General features: G+C 39.6%; 1 protein-coding gene across 2 annotated transcripts in view; it reads left to right on the forward strand.

The window, feature by feature from the left end:
• Nucleotides 1–19,849, forward strand: part of GOLPH3 (golgi phosphoprotein 3) — a 29,288-nt gene extending 9,439 nt beyond the window's left edge. Inside the window, exons 2-4 of one of the 2 annotated variants that reach the window (XM_083354804.1) lie at nucleotides 8,859–8,990; nucleotides 12,906–13,020; nucleotides 17,743–19,849. In XM_083354804.1, the coding sequence (XP_083210930.1) occupies nucleotides 8,859–8,990; nucleotides 12,906–13,020; nucleotides 17,743–18,167 (672 nt within the window). In that variant the 3' untranslated portion in view covers nucleotides 18,168–19,849. The remainder of the gene's footprint in view (nucleotides 1–8,858; nucleotides 8,991–12,905; nucleotides 13,021–17,742) is intronic. The other variant, XM_083354805.1, reaches the window with a different exon arrangement.
• The last annotated feature ends 674 nt before the right edge of the window (nucleotides 19,850–20,523 follow it).

The raw sequence follows: 20,523 nt of genomic DNA on the forward strand, positions 1-20,523 counted from the left end.
TTTTAGAATCAGATTAAAACTTGTCTTTAGATATCTTAGGTATCTTCAGATACACAGTTCAGTTCATTAATGTTACAGTAGTAACATGCAATTTGTTTCTAATACAAATTCTGTTCTTTTGTGCATTAAAGTCCTTTTTTGAGTTCAGAATAGAAACGGCCACTGTTATATTTATAATAGTTTCATATGGTTGGCTGTTACTGTCATGTCATATGTGAAAAGTTGAAATACTTGTTCCCAAATTCAGGATGTAATATTCATATCTACATGTTATATCAAAATGAAGCTTCTAAAGTCTGTCAATTCATAGAAGGAAGTAGTACTTTATAATGATAATAATAAAGTTGGAAGGGACTTTGGAGGTCATCTTCTAGTCCAACCCCCTGCTCAGGCAGGAAACCCTATACCATTTCAGACAAATGGCTGTCTACTCTCTTCTTAAAAACTTCCAGTGTTAGAGCATTCAGCACTTCTGGAGGCAGATTGTTCCACTGGTTAATTATTCTAACTGTCAGGAAGTTTCTCCTTAGTTCTAGGTTGCTTCTCTCCTTGACTAGTTTCCATCCATTGCTTCTTGTCCTGCCTTCAGGTGCCTTGGAGAATAGCTTGACTCCCTCTTCTTTGTGGCAGCCCCTGAGATATTGGAGCACTGCTATCATATCACCCCTCGCCCTTCTCTTCATTAAACTAGACATACCCAATTCCAGCAACCGTTCCTTATATGTTTTAGGCTCCAGTCCACTAACCATTTTTGTTGCTCTTCTCTGTACTCTTTCTAGAGTCTCAACATCTTTTTTACATCGTGGTGACCAAAACTGGATGCAGTATTCCAAGTGTGGCCTTACCAAGGCATTGTAAAGTGGTATTAACACTTCACGTGATCTTGATTCTATACCTCTGTTAATGCAGCCTAGCACCGTGTTGGCTTTTTTTGGCAGCTGCAGCACACTGCTCACTCATATTTAAGTGATTGTCCACTAGGACTCCAAGATCCCTCTCACAGTTACTACTATTGAGCAAGGTACCACCTATACTATACCTGTGCATTTTGTTTTTCTTGCCTAAATGTAGAACCTTACTTTTTTCACCATTGAATTTTATTTTGTTAGATAGCGCCCAATGTTCAAGTCTGTCAAGATCCTCCTGTATTTTAAGCCTATCTTCTGGAGTATTGGCTATTCCTACCAGCTTGATGTCATCTGCAATTTTGATGAGTTCCCCATCTATCCCCTCGTCAAAATCGTTGATGAAGATGTTGAAGAGCACTGGGCCCAGAACAGAGCCCTGGGGCACCCCACTACACACTTCCTTCCATGTAGATGCAGTTCCATTGAGGACCACACGCTGAGTACGGCTGGTCAGCCAGCTATGAATCCATCTGGTGGTGATGCTGTCTAACCCACATTTTTCTATCTTATCAAGTAGTAGGTTTTGATCTACTTTATCAAATGCCTTACTGAAGTCCAAGTAAATTATATCTACAGCATCCCTCTGGTCCACTAATTTTGTCACTTGTCAAAGAGTGCAATAAGATTTGTCTAGCATGATCTGTTTTTGACAAAACCATGTTGGTTTTTAGTAATGACTTTGTTTGCCTCTAGGTGTTCGCTGATTGGTTGTTTGATTATCTTTTCCAGAATCTTCCCAGGTATTGAGGTCAGGCTGATAGGTCTGTAGTTTCCTGGATCTACTTTTTTCCCTTTTTTGAAGATGGGAATTATATCAGCTCTTTTCCAGTCCTCTGGTAGTTCCCCAGTGCTCCAGGAGCTTTGAAAAATATAGTTCAGTGGTTCTGAAATCACATCTGCCAGTTCCTTGAGAACCTTGGGGTGTAATCATCTGGTCCTGGTGATTTGAACTCGTCTAGGCTAGACAGATGCTCACTTGCCATTTTCTTGCCTATCTTAACTTGTGTTTCTATTCTGTTTTTTATGGCACTGGTTTTGGTAGGTTGGACTGTTTTTTCCCTTTGTGTAAAGACAGATGCAAAAAATGAGTTAAATAGTTCTGCTTTCTCCCTGTTGCTTGTCACCTTCTTGCCACTTTCCCCCACTAACGGACCAATCATTTCCTTAACTTTTTATTTGTTTTTTACATGTTGAAAGAAGCTTTTTTGTTATTTTTGACTTTGGTCGCAAGCCTTAGTTCATTTGGAGCCTTAGCTTTCCTCACTTCATCTTTGCAGGCACAGGCTATTTGCTGATATTCTGCCTTAGTTATGTGCCCCTCTTTCCACTTTTTATACTTGTCCTTTTTATCTTTCAATTTATCAGAGAGTACTTTATGCAGCCATGCTGTTTTCTTTTGAGAGCTGTTATTTTTTTCCCTTTGTTGGTATTGTGCTAGACTGGGCTTTTATTATCTCACTTCAAAATTTCCCAAGGTTCTTGAGTTGTTTTCCCCTTTAGGATTCTCATCCATGGAATCCTTCCCAATCTCTCTCTAAGTTTATTGAAATTAGCTCTTTTAAAGTCCAAGACTCTAGGTTTGACTGTGTTCTATTGCTTGTGCTTCAAGAATGTTGAATTCCAATATTGCATGATCACTTCCCCCCCAAGGTTCCTGTGGCTTCAACACCTTCTGTCATTTCATCTCTGTTAGTGAGGATTAGATCCAATATGGCTAATCCCTTAGTTCCCTTCTCTCCTTTTTGGGAGACAAAGTTGTCTGCTAGGTTTGTCAGGAATCTGTTTGATCTTCCACTTGGTGCAGAGTTTGTCTCCCAGTTGATGTCAGGGTAATTAAAGTCCCCCATTACTATTGTGATGTGCTTCCTACATACCTTAGTTAGCTGACTAGCAAAAAGTTCATCTATTTCCTCTGTTTGGTTGGGCGGCCTATAGTATACATCTATGGCAATGTCACTTCCCCCCCCCTTTTATATTGACCCGAATGCATTCAAGACAGTTTTCATCATTGTTGTACTCTATTTCTGTAGAGATATAGTTATTTCTTATATAGAGAGCAACTCCACCTCCTCTTTTGTTTGGTCTGTTTCTTTTAAATAATTTAAATCCCTCTAGCCGTGTGTTCCATTTGTGGGTTTCATTCATCCCACCATGTTTCCGTAATGGCAACAATATCATATCTGCCCTCATTTACCTGAATTTCTACTTCGCCTTGCTTACTGTGCATTGGTGTCTAGACATTTGAGTCCTTTATGACTGACCCTGTGTTTACTTGCTGCATAACTTGTGTGGAGCCTAAGTTCCTCTATTTTCTTACCACCTGTTTGGTTAGTGCACTTTGTGTGGCACTTGCTATTAAAAGCTTGATTTTGCTTGACAGCAAGGTTGATATTCTTTTCCACACATACATCTATGTTACATGCACTGGTAACCATATAATTTTTAGATTGCCAGGGACAGGAATGTTCTGTATCAATTAACTCACTGTCCCCGTTCTTTAGTTTAAATATTCCTCCAGAAAATCTGTGAATTTATTGCCCAGTAACTCAGTTCCTTTCTTGGATGGATGCAAACCATCTCTTTTGTACATATTTTCATTGGACCAGCTACAGACATTGTGACTAATATAACCAAAGCCTTCTCCTTTACACCACTCCTTTAGCCACATATTGAATTCTGCTATACGCTGGTCTTTTCCATTTTGCTCCTTATACACTGATAAAATCTCTGAAAAAGTGAGCCTACAGCCTATTCTGCTGAGTTCCTGCCCCAAGCTCTGGAAATCATTCTGCAGAGAGAGTACATCTTTTTGGGACAGATCATTAGTGCCAAGATGTATAATGGCATCTACACCACAGTCCTTGCTGGCATCCTTGACTATTTTAAAAATACGCTTCTTGTCCCTACTGGCAGTAGCACCTGGAAGACACCTAACCTGTTTTGAAACCTCTGTATCCTTTCCTAAATTTACATCCCTTATAATTGAATCACCAACCAGAAGGTGGCTTCTCTTTTTTGGATACCTTTCTCTTCTTGCGTGACTGATGTGTAATACCTGATTCGCACTTCTCCCTGTCAAAAACAAGTTCTTCATCTCGGACCACAGTCCCCTGCTTATTTGACCAGATGAAAGTTTGCAACATATTAATAAGTACACATAACCCTCCAGTTACTAAAGCATTTGGGACTAGAAGCTAAGCGAAGCCATGAAAAATCATAAAGTTTGATAGTTGTAAAGTCTGTGTACTTATCAAGAGCAATCCTTGCACTTTTGACCGCCATTGTAACCCTCAAATTGTGCAGGTTACTAAATGGGAAGAGGTAGGAGTCCCAGGCAAGGAGTGAGGGGGTAAATGTGGGTGCTGTGGGGTCTTGCAAGTAGGCACGCACTATGGAGCTCAAGGGATGCTGTGGGCAGGTGCTAGGAGGAACAGGTGTACTGGGTAGGGTGGGTGCTAGGCCAGTGGTGGTGAACCTATGGCACGCGTGCTAGAGGTGGCACTCGGAGCCCTCTCTGTTGGCACGTACGCCACCGCCGCCAGCAGCAGGTCCATCAGGCCACCGCCGCCGCCCAGAGCAGGAGCCCCGCCCAGCCTTGTATCTGCACCCCGCGGCACGGTAGCAGCTGTTTTTGTGCCTTGCAGCACTGTGGCCCATTTTTGCACCCCCAGTTTTTGCATGCCAGAGGTGGCACTCAGAAGCTCCTCCCTGCCCCCCTGAGGGCACCCCAGTGCTGATGTGGCCCTGGCATTTTGCAATAAATAAGTGGGTTTTAGGTTGCGGTTTGGGCACTCGGTCTCTAAAAGGTTCGCCATCACTGTGCTAGGCAGTATGGGCTGGCGAGGGGGCACTGAAGGCAGGCACACACTAAGGAGTTCAGACAAGCATTTACAAATGCGGATCGGCAGGAGTTGTTACAGAGTACAAGGTCCCTGAAGTCTGATTTATTGTAGCGAGTCTCCTCATGAGAAAAAGTGGTGAAAGCAACTTGCAACCTTCCCTGCTAGCTTCCCTATTGATGTCATTTGTGGAGAAACTGGCTGGGAAAGTTGCAAATGGGGACCAGGTGATCAAGGGATACTGAAACCTGTGAAAAATGGGGACTATTCTGGATCAAGCTCGTTGTGATCGTGATTTAATTCCTTGTTAAGACACTTGCGCTGGTCTGTTTAAGCAAATTTAGTCACATTTAACGGCCCTTTCCAGATAGTGAACTCGTAAAGTACCTGGTTCATCTGAAATACCTTTATTTTGCATGTAGAAGAATATTACAGCAGAGAAGGTGTGGTTAGGTGAAATCTGGACGGTACTTTAAGGTCAAAAGACAGTAACAGGATTACTGTCCGCATGGCTTGTGTTCAGATGTTACAATGGAGGATGGAACACAAGGGAACAAGGAGAAGGAGGAAGTCCAACCCACAAGGGGTGGATCCTAGTACAGCATCATGAGCAGGACAGGAAATACATCACAAAGGGGGAAGGTACGGGCAGACCCAATTCGCATATTATAATTTCCCAAAACAGCCACGTGGTGGCAGCACAGGGACCAGTTGCCAGGCACCGAAATCCTGAGCACACGGCCATGGGATAATACAACAGATGGAATTTTGAGGGTTGGTAATAAATACCACTTGTTTAGTGTTGTTGTAACTTTGAACGATTGCTGAACAAGTGGCTGTAACCCGAGGACTGCCTGTAATATGTTTGCTTTCCAGGAGCATTGTGAAAAAACTTGATTAGGCAATTTATTTGTCATGTATTTCTTGTGTGTTGTAGAATTCTAGGTTTGCTTAAAATTAGTCTTGGAACTTATAAAAATACTTGTGGTACTATTGAGTCAGGTCCTTCCCCCCCCCTTTTTTTTTTCTTCTGATGGCTTTGTTTTTTCTGAGAAAAAAAATCTGGTCATCAATCCAGATGGCTACTGTTCTGCAGTGTAAACATGCTTAATAAATGTTAAAGATTTAGGTTTCTTTCATTTCTGTTTGAATAATATGAATAAAATAATACATTTGTTTTATGAACCAGTTTATCCCTTGCTGGGTTAGTTCTTTGTCTAATTATCTAAGAGAAAACTACGTGATTGGACTTATTTCCATTTTACATGTACAGGACAGCACTGTAAATCACCAAGCGTAGGGAGAGACAAATTAAGTGGAATTCCTGGGCCTCTTACTTATTTTCAGAATTATATATCTCCCACTCAGTTTTCCCTACTTCAAATATTAGATTTTAGAATGTAGCATGAAACATTTTAACACCACGTCACCTATAGAATTGCTCAGTTGCTGACTTCTAGCTTTATATTTTTCAGATGTTCAGTTGTTTATATCCTTTTGTATTGTGTTACAATTTTGTTGTGATTTATAAGCAAATTAGGTGATTTATAATTTCATTCAAATTGTAATTGGGCCTTTGCTCAACTTCATGTTCCTTGCCACCTATGCCCTTATACCTGGAAAGGGAGACTGTTTGCTCCATGACTCATTCCCTGGTCATCTTCTGTCTGGACTATTCTGATGTGCTCTTCACGGGGCTACCTTCGAAACATATCCAGAAACTTCAGCTGGTACAGAATGCAGCCACGCAAGCAATCTTGGGCACCCCAAGGACGATGCATGTAACACCTCTGCTGCATGAGCTACATTTGTTTCTAGCTCCAATTCAAAGTGTTGACTATGACTTTTAAAGCCCTATGTGGCATGGGGCCAGATTTCCTGCGGAACCATCTTTGCCCCATTACATTGGCCTGTCCCACTTGGTGAGCAGGAAAGATAGGTTGCAGTCCTTTCCTTTCCCCGGTTAAAAAAAATTGCCTGGCAGGGTCTAGGAAGGAGCCTTGTCTGCCCATGCCCCCACCCTTTGGAACATTATTCCCCCCCCCCATGGCTCCACCCCCAGCCCTCTTCAGATGCGCGTTCAGAGGAGGAAAGTGAGTTTGAGTCTGCAGAGGAAAGTTTGGAGCTGAGTATTGGGGTTCAGAGAATGTTAGCCTGATGGAACAGTCTCAGTTGGGTCCATCGGAGGAGTGAGAGGCTGAGCGAGGCGAGCCACAGCTGCAGCAAGTTGGCCAGGAGGCTCCAGGGGAGGACAAGGAGCAGCTGCCACCCATCAGCAATGAGAAGGAGTCCACACCACCTCCTGATCCAAGGACAGGTAGAGCAGAGGATATAGGCACAATGCCAGTCAGCTAGACTACTCATGAGGAGGCAACCTTGCCTCTTATGAAGGGCTATACTGGCGTTGCCTACTTAACCCTGCCCTGAGGACTTGAGTTTTGCTGGAGCAATGTGCCCATTTCTGTGCCTTCTGGATTGTTTGACTCTTGGACTGCTTTCCTGGACTCTTGTGTTCCAGGGACTCTTGCCCTATTGTGTAACAGGAGTCCTTTCTGAGGACCTGTTTGGGGGGGTTGGAATAAACACCTGTAGAACTCTTGCCATATGTGGATGTACGTGGGGGGAGCAGGACAGCACACCCCCAGAGGTAAGGCAGGCCCCCACTTTCTTGGCCTTGGAAGTGTCTGAAGACCTTGCTCGTGTCTACTTGCTGTCTACAGAGAAGCAGGCAGTCGTGAGGCTGGTTAGTGGCTTGAGGGCCCACCCCCACCTTTTTAATGTTTAATTTTCATTATTCTATTCTTGTTTTAATTGTCTACTAATACAAAATGTATATATAATGCTTATGTTTTTATCTCTTGTACACTGTCCATAGTCATTTTGTAAGGGAGATGGGTGATTTCTAAATGTAATATGCAGTATAATTCAGTTAATAAAAGATGCATACATATGTTTATTATTGAAGCATTCTTTTGAAAATATATGAGCAAGTAATAAAGTTCATAGTTTTCCAGAGTTATTCTATAGTACTCAAAGAAAGATGGCACTGTATTTAATGTTTTCCATTCCATTTCTTTTTAATGCCTCAGAACCAAAATAGCTTTAAATGTTCTTAATTAAATCTAAAGATAATTTTATTTGGTGAGTAAGGATTGGTGTCCTAATTTTATTTTTTAAATTCCTTTTGTCTGGGTTTGCCATTAGGTAGAAGAAAGGGCTTCCTCCATTTGTGGAAGAGCCTAGGATTTTGTATATTCACTACAAGTTGGAATAAAATTATCTGGAAATTGTTGATGTGCAAGAGAGTGAAAGCTAGCATTTGATGCCTTACTGGTAGTTTTTCAGAAGGAAAATACTATACAGTACATACTTGATGTAAACTCACTGGCTGATTTTGTTCACTTTCTTAGCCCAACCTATTTCATAGGGATGTTGAGAAAAATGGGAGAGATTGTTAGGTATGCTGGCTTCCAGGAAGGCAGGGCAAAACTACATAGTAAGCTAAAGAAAAACTGTTCATTAATAGCCTAGCAAAAGTACTTTGCATATAGAAAAGTGTAATATACCTTAAATTAGAAATTCGTTCAGTGTGGACAAGCATAAAGAAAGTTTAAATCCTGAGGTCTCCTGATCTAATAATGTGATCTCAATTTTTTACCTCTTTCTAGAATCAATACAAATTATGGTACTAATTATATCTAACTCAGATATTGTTTAATTGCATATTACTGTGTGAGTTTGTAAATAAAGGTAGTAAGAGAAGATGCTCGTAAATTTAGCTTTTTTACTGTTTAATACATCTGTTTAGTTAATTTATGGATACACATACATGCATGCAAATCTCAATGTAATTGTACTAAGAGTGGATTTTGTTTGTATCACAGACCCAATTTAAGAACATTACTGTAAAATTCTCAAGTCTCCCAATCCCAAAAAATGGAAGAGAATACTTCTTCATTGGTATTTTACTTTATTTTTGTTGCAACTATTTTGTTGAATCAGAAGACAACAGAATTTTTTATCTGAATTTTATACTTGTGTATTTGTGTACTTATCCTTGTAATGCATTTACAAAAAATTCAGTTATACATTTGCCCCCCCCCCTTTTCAGGGTTATACATCATTTTGGAATGATTGCATTTCATCTGGGCTTCGTGGTTGCATGTTAATTGAATTGGCACTGAGGGGGCGTCTTCAACTTGAAGCATTTGGAATGAGACGTAAAAGTTTGCTAACTAGAAAGGTAAGTGCAGTAAAGTAAACCTCTATATTTTTCTAAAATCTTTTTCCCTTACATTTTTACGTAAAGTAATATTTATAAATGGCTAATGGCTAATCAGCAAGTTCAATACTTTAATTTGCATAGCTTAAAAATTTGGGCAATCTTATGAAAGTACTTAGCATATGAAATTTGTTAAGGCCTAGTTAGGGAATGAATCACACAGTGTTGCTTTTAGTTTGATTGTGTTGGCAGTTCTCTCCCCTTCTTCCTGGAGAGATTTTGTGAATTAACACCCGCTTCATTCTCTACCACAAATCTGGTTGCATGGGCAAACTGTTCTGTCAATATAACTTTTGACTCGCCTATGCAAAAAGCAAGTTTGAAAAAAAATCCACACTACTGCACTGTTCAGAATTAAGCTTTGCACAGGAAAGGCATATTACTCATGTACAGCTGTTAATGTACAGCTGTTAATTTAAAATGGATTTCCTTTCTCCTTTGCAGAACACACAGAATTCTTAGATTTGCCAAAAATGCAGGAATGTTCCTTGAAATCCAACAGCTGTACAGTAATAACTTAGATGACCTTTTCTTTTTTTATTTTGATGCATCCGAGGAAGATTTGATGTTTAGTCAATACAAGCAAATAACTTGGTTCAGGGATAGCAGAGTAGAAACCTGTGGCCTTCAAATACTTTTAAATTATAACTCTGTAGATACCTAATTATTGGTTGTGCTAGCTGGGCCTGTTGACAGTTGTACTTTAGCAATACTTTGGTCTCTAAAAGATTAGGTCTTTACAGTCATTACGTATTTATGGGCTTCAACCCAGTGGTTGATATATGATCTTTTATTTAAGTTTAACCATTTCCTAAAAGTTGCTAAGTACTTACTGATCTGGTAGCTCTTAATATTATATTAAACTTGGAATGGGCAATTGGTAGACGTGGGGTAGAAACCAGGACCCCCTTTTTCAAAAAATAATTCCTTGGTTGAAAAAGTTTGGACAAGAATGCAATCTTAAAATTTTCTTTATTTTTTTACTTTTTCACATTGAGGAACTTTTAAAGAACTATTCTAGGTGTATTAATTGTACCTATGAAATGATTCATAATTTACTCTTAATTTTTCCAATAGCCAAAGTTGGTTGTAAGATGGGCAGCTATATAAATGTTTTAAATAAAACAAATGAATATTTATGTCTGGTACCAAAATTCAGAGGAAATTTTTTGAACTGCCGGTTGCTTACCCTTCAAGACAATTTGTTTTAAGCATGATTTCAATTAACCATTGCCTTAGGGATCAAGTTTACATATAACAAAGTATAAAGAGGTTCACACATAATCAAACAATGAACAGCTATATTACAGGGGCTTTCCATTATCTGTACGTTGCCTTTAAAATAGGCACCCAAGTTTGATGCTGAGCTGATAAGAATTATTATAGTGTTTAAAATGTTCAAATTTTACAGTCTCCATTCCTATTTTCTTTTTAACACCTAGTGTTGTTTGAAGTGCCTGTAGTGTTGACCACATCTTGGTTTGATAGCTCAAAATTCTATCTTAAACAGTCATTCCCCTTTCCCCGAAACAACCTGTTGTTTTGGGATCCTCAATGGGTTTGCCTCTTGCTTGGTTATCCTTTACATCTGTAATCATTTATCTGTTTTTATTACTATTTCATGTAGACTTCTACTTGGTTGTAATGTTTCTTTCTGGCTTTATATTGAATCTCACATCTATATTTCCATTTTCATTCTATCCATATTTAGGTTCATTTAGTATGGCTTGAATTTGTTCTGGTAAGCCCAGGAGGAAAAGTGACTATGCAGTGGACAATGGTTTTAATTATAAATTGTTCAGAGACCTCAATAGTCAGCAATATTTTTAATTGAACTAAATGTGATGCATTTTCATAGAGCTGTGGTCACTACAGGAGTGTGAAATACATCAACCTTGAAGCAGGTCTCTCAGATGCATAATACAATTCTGTTTTGTTCCAACCTCAGAACAAAGTCTGATCATTTCAAGTGTTTCATCTTGAGTATTGAAATTAAACTTTTGTGTTGAAGCTTACAACTTCTTAAAAAAACACTACTCTAAAAATATAGCAGGAGGAAGGTTTTTTTTCTAATCAAACTTCAGTGTCTGCTCTAATCCTGATGTATGTTTAATGTATTCTAAAATAATCCCCTCACAATTTGGTGCAAGTTTAGTGCCTGCTAAATAGCAACATGGATTGTGATCTCACCTACCTTGGTGGCTCTGGAACAAATTGAATTTTATTTAGCTGGAATGCAGTTTCAAATATCTTCAGGTATTACTGCCTTGTTTTGTGTTTGAAGCAAAATGTTTTGTTTGGTGTGTACTTTCTCATATATTCACTCATTCCATTCATACCTCCAATTTAATAATCCTTCAATAGCCCCAGCTGAAGCTGCAGTTTACTTTTTTAATTTCTCTGCTTGTATCCTTGGTTCCTAACCCCCAGCTGCCGCCCCCCCCCCTGTTTGTAGTGAGGATACACTTTCTTGTGCTGAGAGAGAAGATCCTTCCCCAGTATTTGCCATCCTGGGAAATACTCTCCCTACCATCATTTTCTGGTATTTAGAAGTTTACCTGGACTTTTACAAGGACTTTTAAGTGTGTTACGAGTGCCGCATAACAGAATGAGCGCCTGTTACTCGTCCCAGCTTCTGCCAACCTAACAGTTCGAAAGCACGTAAAAATGCAAGTAGAAAAATAGGGACCACTACGGTGGGAAGGTAACAGCGCTCCGTGCGCCTTTGGCGTCTAGTCATGCCGGCCACGTGACCACGGAGACGTCCTCGGACAAGCGCTGGCTCTTCGGCTTTGAAACGGAGATGAGCACCGGCCCCTAGAGTTGGAAACGACTAGCACGCGTGTGTGGGGGAACCTTTACCTTTACCTTTATAGATTGTGAAATCAGCAACTAATCAGGTGCAAGATATTTTCTTTATTTAGGAAGAAAGATTGGCCCCAGCAAGAATGTTTATGAGCTCTCTTGGGATCTCTTGGATCCTACTCACCCTGTTGGAACTGTACATTCTCCATATCTGGTGTAATAGTATGACCATAAGAATTATGAGAATGACCTTAGAAGACAGGAGGAAAAACTGACCATCATGCAAAAGGTATCTCAATCTGCAGAAGAGGAAGGGGGGGAAGCATCTTAGAAGAGTCTCCTCCCAATTTTTTGGAAGGTAAAGGTAAAGGAGGGGAGAAGGGCTTTCAGACTTGCAAGATTCTGTTACTGTAATTTTCTAACAAAGGTAGTGTTAGTACTCATGGTTGTGGCTTCTTTTCTGGACTACTTCAAAGAGTTGACGTCTGGTCTCTGTCAGAAGGAGAATGGGTTTGGCATTTAAAAGATTAAGGGAGAGCCATTATCCATACTTCCTTTTCATTCTCTTTCCAATTACTTATACATTCCCTTTAAGATCCATACAGTTGCTTTTTTGCATTTATTGCTAATGTCCCTTCTTTTTTTAATCTGTGATGATGACTTGATAGCAGTGGCTTTAATTGCTTTGCTTCCTGACTCCTTTTTTATTTGACCAGTATAGGGATATATTTGGAAGAATCATACTGAGTTTAATTATCCTTAGCTATTCTTTTCAACGTCTCTGCACTGACATGGATTTCTGTTTCTCTGTGATTGTTAATACCACGTACGCACACACTAGTAATCTGGAATAATTACTCTTCGTTTAAAGTCTTCATTTAAATTCTTTCATAGCTCACAGAAGATACTGAGTTTTGATTGTGAAAAGTGAAAAGACTCTTGACACAGTCTGCTGTCTTTAATCCTTTAATTGTAAGAAGTTATATGGTTATATTTAGCCGTGTTTTCTGTACCTGATGTTAAGAAATTAAAGTTTGCAGTGACCATTTTATCCGTTGTACTTCCAATCAGGTGATCTGCAAATCAGATGCTCCTACAGGAGATGTTCTACTTGATGAAGCTTTGAAGCACGTTAAAGAAACACAGCCTCCAGAAACAGTGCAGAACTGGATAGAACTACTTAGTGGTAAGAAATTTCTGAATGCTTTCAAATTTATTTGGGCTGCCATTAATTACATGCTACTGTTTAAGGCACAAGTTTTCACATTGTGATCTTGGTATATTCCTGCCCATGTGATATCTGTTATCTGGCCATACAGTGCTAACCAATTTTCAGTGTTAAAGCATTAGTGTTAATCTTCTAAGATTTGTGGGGGGTAATCATTTAAAATTTCCTACAACACGATAATCCAGTAAAAAGTATGTATTGCTTTGGTGGGACAGGGCTGTTATGCATGTACTGCTGTGTTCCTAATATTGTATCAGTTTGGATTAGCTTTGCTCACCTGACTCGGTTGATCACTTTTTGCTTTCGAATTATTTGAATCTGGAGATGCTCTTATTATCTTTCCTTTCTTGTTTTTCACAATTTTGATTGGGTACTTGGAGATATTACCATTTTTTCATGCCTAGAAACTAGCTGTCGGGATGATTATGTTTCAGTCTGTTATTTTTTAGTTTATGTGAACAGAGATAGAATTCAGAAAGGAATTATAAGACTCCAGTTCAGATTGGAAAATTTCATCATGGAATTTGATAACAATGGTTCATACAGTTCATTGACAATATTCATTATTATCCTGATTTTCCCCAAAGCAGGTGAAGGCAAACCATTAATAGTTAATTTGAAGAAAGATCCCATAATTACTACAATATTTCCATGGAGTGAAAATAGTTCCTACTCTTTAATAATTCTCATAATCTCATTGTGGAAATCAGGGCTCCCTGCTTCTGTCTTTGTCTTCAGTTAAAAATAAAATAAAAATGTTGTACCTTTGTCTAACCTGGTTCAGAGAAGATACAATAACAGAATTTAAATGTAGCAGCGGCCCGGAGAAGGTTTCCGGCACCCGGATCGGGCTGCCAGAGGGCTGTGGAATCATCCCCCGGCCTCAGATCCGAGTAGCAGCGGGAACCGCGGCAGAGAGGAGACGGATCTTTTCAAGATGAGTCCAGCACGGCAGGAAGGGAGGGGAAAGCATGAGGTATCTTAGTGGGTCGGGAAGGCCTTGGGGGGCCCATTCCATCACTAGGCCCTCCATGGCCTTCCCCACCCTCATGTTCACTTAATGAGCCGCGTGCATCTTAACAAGAAAGGGAGTGATCTTGATCGAGGTACAAGATTCACTCCCACGAGTTTTCAAGTTACGAGTGGAATGGGCAGGCTCCATTACACTCGTAACTCAAGGACTACCTCTGTTATTTCTGAAAAATAAAAAAAAAATATTCCTAAATGAGTTCCAAATGTGTAGTTTAGTCATACACTGTAACGGAACATTTTAATCTACTTCTGCTTCATAGTTCAATACAACATGGCTTCCAATTTTGTTTTTCTTTCAGTCTGCTTATTAACTTTCTCCGCTTTAAGTATCTTTCACAAGCAGCATAGTGTTTATTCATAGTTCCAGTGAAGTCAGGGGAGTTAATCCCTTGTAAATAGTAGGCTTCAATCTTAAGGACATGTGTCTGCATTATTTCCTTCCTTTTATCCTTGCTAGGCACTGACAGGAAAGGAAAACCAGTGTTGAACATGAGACAAGTGCAGAGCTATTCTTGCTAGTATAGGAGGGATTCAGAAAGCCAGATAAGCCTGAGAAGACTGCTTCTGACTGAAGTACCAGTCGAGTCAGGTGCCAGTCTTTTCAGTCCCCCAAGTTGCAAGTTGGCTAATATTTATTACTTTATTAATATTCCTCAGGTATGTTAAATGCTTAAGGGAAAGCATATTAAAATACTATTGATATGTACATATGTGTAGTTCTGGTTCAGTAAGCGAAAGCAGAAAAGATACACATCACTGTTATTTGTGTGGAGGTTGTTGGCCAAGAAAACAAATTTGGAAAAGAAGCAGTAAGTTGCCTTAAATCAGGGGTCTTCAAACTCGGCCCTTTTATGACTCATGGACTTCAACTCCCAGAATTCTTCAGCCAGCATGCCTGGCTGAGAAATTCTGGGAGATGAAGTCCATGAGTCATAAAAGGGCCGGGTTTGAAGACCTCTGACTTAAATTATAAGGTCCCCACTCTGACTGTTGGCATCATATACAGTTTTGTGATGATTTTTAACATATATTACTCTCTGCTGGCTCTGTTTGTGTTGAAATTACAATTCCCAGAATTCCCAAGTCAGCATGGTTTGCAGCATAAATGGAGGGAGACAGATTGGGGGGAAACTTATTTTATACATGGTCATATTTCTTCCCCCCCCCCAATAAGTACATTATTTAAGAATGTACTTATGCATTTCCAACGTTTCACAGGTTATATAATATTTCCACAAGTATACCAAAAATAGAACTGTAAATTACAGATAGTTTTCACTTAACATAACTGGAACTGGCAACTCTGTTGCTAAGTGACGCAGACATGAAGTGTGACATTACATGACTGTGACAACTTACATCAGCAATTGTGGCATTTCTGGTTGCAATATTAAGTGAAATGTGTGCAGTCATTAAGTGCGACATCATGTGACCACAACTTGCAACTTCCTGCTAGCTTCCCCATTGACTGCTTGTCAGAAGCTGACAGTGATGGTCACAGATGATGATCATATGACCATAGGACACTGCAACAGCCACAACTTCAAGGAACCATCATAAGTCTTTTCATACGGTGCCGTTGTAGCTTTGAATGGCACTGAACAAGGGGTCCTTAACTGTGTTTGTATTTCTTTGCATGTAATAAACTCCCAGTCGTAACATGTAAAGTACATTATTTGGATAGAATGAAGTACTGCTTCCTCCGAGGTGATAGATTTACATCTCCGTGAATCACCTTTGAATGAGTTCTAGCTTAGCCTCCTTCTTGGATCTTTTAGTTTGGGACAATAATTTGTTTTAAATTATTGGTATTCAGTATGTTCAGTCATGTGAGGCCCTGCTTCTAATTTCAAGTACTATATCTCATTTTTTAAGGGACGCGGTGGCTCAGTGGGTTAGGACGCTGAGCTTGTCGATCAGAAGGTCGGCAGTTTGGCGGGTCGAATCCTGAGTGCCGCATAACAGAGTGAGCGCCTGTTACTCGTCCCAGCTTCTGCCAACCTAGCAGTTCGAAAACACGTAAAAATGCAAGTAGAAAATTAAGGACCACTATGGTGGGAAGGTAACAGCACTCTGTGCGCCTTTGGCATCTAGTCATGCCAGCCACATGACCACGGAGACGTCCTCGGACAAGCGCTGGCTCTTTGGCTTTGAAACGGAGATGAGCACCGGCCCCTAGAGTCGGAAACGACTAGCACGCATGTGCGGGGGAATCTTTACCTTTATATCTCATTTATAGTTTTGAAAAGAAATGTGCATTAAAATTTCATTTTAGCCTAATTTTAAGATACAACAGAGTTTCAGCTTGATTTGATTGCATTGTGAACTCATTCATAAGGCAAGTTACAAAATGTTCATGAATCTGCAAAGAGCTCTGATACATGAACATATGGTAAAATAATTGTCAACATCTTCAGAATTCCTTGTAGTTTGAGGGTTTGGTCACAAGGTGTCACCCATATACCAAGAAAAAAAATCTAAATGGTCTCCATATGGTCACACAAAACAAGTTTTTTTTTCTTTTCATACTTGTTTGATAAGACTTTAAGAGTGAAATCTATGTATTTTCAGCATATTTTGAGGATTCTTATTTTATTAATAAGATAGGCAGTGGACTTTGCCTACAGTATGTGTAGTTTAACTAACTGTCAAGTTATTCAGGAACCAACCTTTTCAAAAGAATCTAGTAAATATAGCTATCTGCAAAATACTGAAGACAGAAGGGCACCGCTTTCTCTCTTTCTTTTACTGCATTTTAAATGTCAATTTCCTTTACAGTAAGTCCTTGACTTACAACGGTTCATTTAGTGGCCATTCAAAAGTTACAGTGGCACTGAAAAAAGTGACTTACGACCTTTTTTCATCCTTACTATTGTTGCAGCATCTCCATGGTTACATGATCAAAATTGAGCCGGTTGGCAACTAACTCATGTTTGTGACAGTTGCACTCTCTGGGGTCATGTGATCCCCTTTTGCAACCTTCTGACAAGCAAAGTCAGTGGGGAAGCATTAACAACCGTGTTACAAACTTGCAGTGATTCACTTAACAACTGCGACAAGAAAGTTGTAAAATGGAACAAAATTCACTTAACAAATGTTTTGCTTAGCAACAAAAATGTTGGGCACAGTTGTGGTCATAAGTCAAGGACTACCTGTACTTCCTTTAGCATAAGGTTTAAGTGTTCAACATTTATTACAAAGCTTGTTTAGTTATTTAGTTTATCTTCTTGTAGAAAGTTTCATATTTTTACCACACACACCCCAAAATGCATGTGGTCTCATCCACCAGAATATTTTCGAGGTTCAGTTGGAAAGAGGTTCAGGGAGGGAGACTCTGCTTCTAGAGCAGGGGTGTCAAAGTGCCGGGGGCCCCCCCGGGCCGGTTGCATCATACGGAGGCCATGCCCATCCCAGTTCCAGCAAAGAAAGTCACGATACATCGCGACACGCCATGTGATGCACCGAGTTTGACACCTGTGTTCTAGAGGGTGTTTGTGTGATCCACAGGTGCTGAATACATCATTATGAAGTGGATCATTAAGTCCTCTTATAAAAAAACCACAACATTGTTCTATTTTGTGGGTGATGTTGTTACCAAAGTATCTGCTAAATGTTTAGGAACCTTTTTGTATGTTTTTTTTTCCCCAGGTGAGACATGGAATCCATTAAAATTGCATTACCAGTTAAGAAACGTCCGGGAACGTTTAGCCAAAAACCTAGTTGAAAAGGGGGTTTTGACTACGGAGAAACAGAACTTTCTCCTCTTTGACATGACCACGCACCCCCTCACCAATAACAACATTAAGCAGCGCCTCATCAAGAAAGTTCAAGAAGCTGTGCTTGACCGATGGGTGAATGACCCCCACCGCATGGACAAGCGCTTGCTGGCTCTCATTTACTTAGCCCACGCGTCAGACGTCCTGGAGAACGCTTTTGCCCCCCTCCTGGATGAGCAGTATGACCTTGCTACAAAGAGGGTGCGGCAGCTCCTGGATTTAGACCCTGAAGTCGAATGTATGAAGGCCAACACAAACGAAGTTCTGTGGGCTGTCGTCGCGGCCTTCACCAAATAAACACAATCAGACTGCTCAAACACTTTTTTTTCCTCCTCATTTCATGTAAATCATTTAATCTTCTCTTGATGATTCATATTTTCTGTCATCTGTACCTCCCCTTTTGTGATGAAAATCGGCTTCTGTTCATAAGAATGGTAGGTAATGTGTTTTGGCTCTCCATACACCCCCCCTACCCCCACTGCCACCCATATATGTCTACTACAGGATTCTGCTGGTGCAAGAAAGCTACTTCCTGTTCTTAAACTGGTGAGCTGTCATGTTCTCGTTCTGTTTTATATCCAGTTTAAGTTACTTGGATTTCTATTGTGTACTTCCTTTTCTTCCCCTGGAATGCTGTTGTACAAAAAAACCCAAACAAACAAACTTCCCAGGAGAGAAGCAAGAACCTAATTTGCAGTGGATTTAGCTCTGTAATGAAACTCGACAACAGAGCATTATGGAGTAAAATCATAGAAGGATTTTGACACCCCAAAGTTTAGCTACATTGAAATTGGGGAGAAAGTGGTTTTACAGGCCGTGTTAAACCAGTAACACTTATGTGGGAAACCTATATGGAACCAACCCACCTGAATGAAAGCATAAAAGCAATACTTGGTGAAATACGTTTTCTTTCTTTATTGAAGTCCGGATGTGTTCAAATAATTCTAAAACCTTGAATATCCCAAATGGGCTCAGTAATTTTTGCATATTGCTGCCCGTGCAAAAATATATTTAATTTTATGCTTGTTTTTTTTTTCCCCTCTGCAAAACATTCTGAAATCTCAGATTAGTACAGAAGGGCCCAATTGTTTCACAAAGAGCTTTTATGATGGGATGCATTCCAGTGTGGCCTGTATGTAGCAAGAATTGTATATTAACACACGAGCACATTAAATGATTTTAGTAAAATTCCAAATGTCAATGGATGGTACACCTGGCATTCCATTACTTGCTTTTTCAACTGCTGCCTTCCCCTCTCCCCTGCCCTGTTTTTGGAAGCTGGGCCTCCTATAAGTGAGTGAATGAACATGTGTGATTCTTTTCTGACTTGCCTGGGCTTTGTGCCATCCAGGTACAATCTGCCTATGCATTGCCTTGATAGTATTTGTAGTACTATGAAACTACGTTATTATAAAAAAAAATTAAATCTTATTTTCAGAAGAGGCTTGTGACCAGTAAAATTCTTTGTGCAGTTTTCAGTTTTAATTAATTCACAACCTAATACAGTACTATGTCTCATGTCATTAATCTACTTAACACCTCAAAAAAAAATCAGCTGTCAATCTTAGCAAGTATTGCATGTAAATTGTTAGCAGGTGAATACTACAGTTAAACCAATTAAGAATTCTGTAGTAGGACACTACTATGTTTTAATTTTTATATACAATTATGCTGATTAGCACATTATTGTAAAATATATAAACTGGCTTTTTAAAGTTTATTACCTCTTTACTGTTGCTTGTCCTTGCTTCACAATGTAAATATTATGCGTTGAACAAATTAAAAACTGGCTTTCCCCCCCCTTTTTGGTTGAAATAACAGAACACATTAATAGTGGGGCTGGTATCTAGAGATTTTTCTTTAACACTGAAAAAGGGAATACTAAATGATGCATATAACTGTAGTTGAAAGTAAAGGGAATTCCCAATCTGTATACTAGCTTTTTACCTATGGTAAATAAACCTATGATCTTGAAAGTGCCTGAAACAGAGCAAGCATATAATTTTGTATTTTGTGTTCTTAATTCTGGTTATATAGTAATCTGTGCTATGTAGAGTTGGGAACTGCAGAAATCCTTTAGGGCCTGGGGATTTCTTGCAAACAAAGAATGGATGCATCATCTTTTCACCTTCCAAGGATGAAACTTGTCTCCGATTAGATCAATTTCTTCTAACTATCCAGCTTCATGATAAATAGAAACATTTTATGATCCGAAATTTTCTGTTTCTTAGCAATAAGTAATCTAAGTTTTCCTGTAGTGATTTCTTTTATTGAACCAGAAGATGGTGTCTCTTTCTTCCACAAATAATTATAGCACAAGAAGCTGACAGTTATGGACTATGCTGCTATAAGATTGAATTCCTAGCATCTAAAAAAAGAGGAATTAGAATCGAGTGCTGTAAAATGTTTTCATTTGTTCTACAACAGGTGTGTCAAACTGCCAGCTGGGCGGCCGGTTGCATCATGGGAAGGCCGCGTCCACCCCAGCTCCGGCAATGCGGAAAAAGTTGCAGTATGTCATGTCATGTGACACTGCGAGTTTGACACCCGTGCTCTACAGTTTTGAGACATAATTACATATATCACAATTTTGAGTTCAACTTCTTTGTATATGCATATTCGTGTAAACTGGATGTGTATTTGATAATTACTC

The sequence above is a fragment of the Vipera ursinii genome, assembly GCF_947247035.1.
Source record: "Vipera ursinii genome assembly, chromosome: 2".
Lineage (NCBI taxonomy): Eukaryota > Metazoa > Chordata > Lepidosauria > Squamata > Viperidae > Vipera > Vipera ursinii.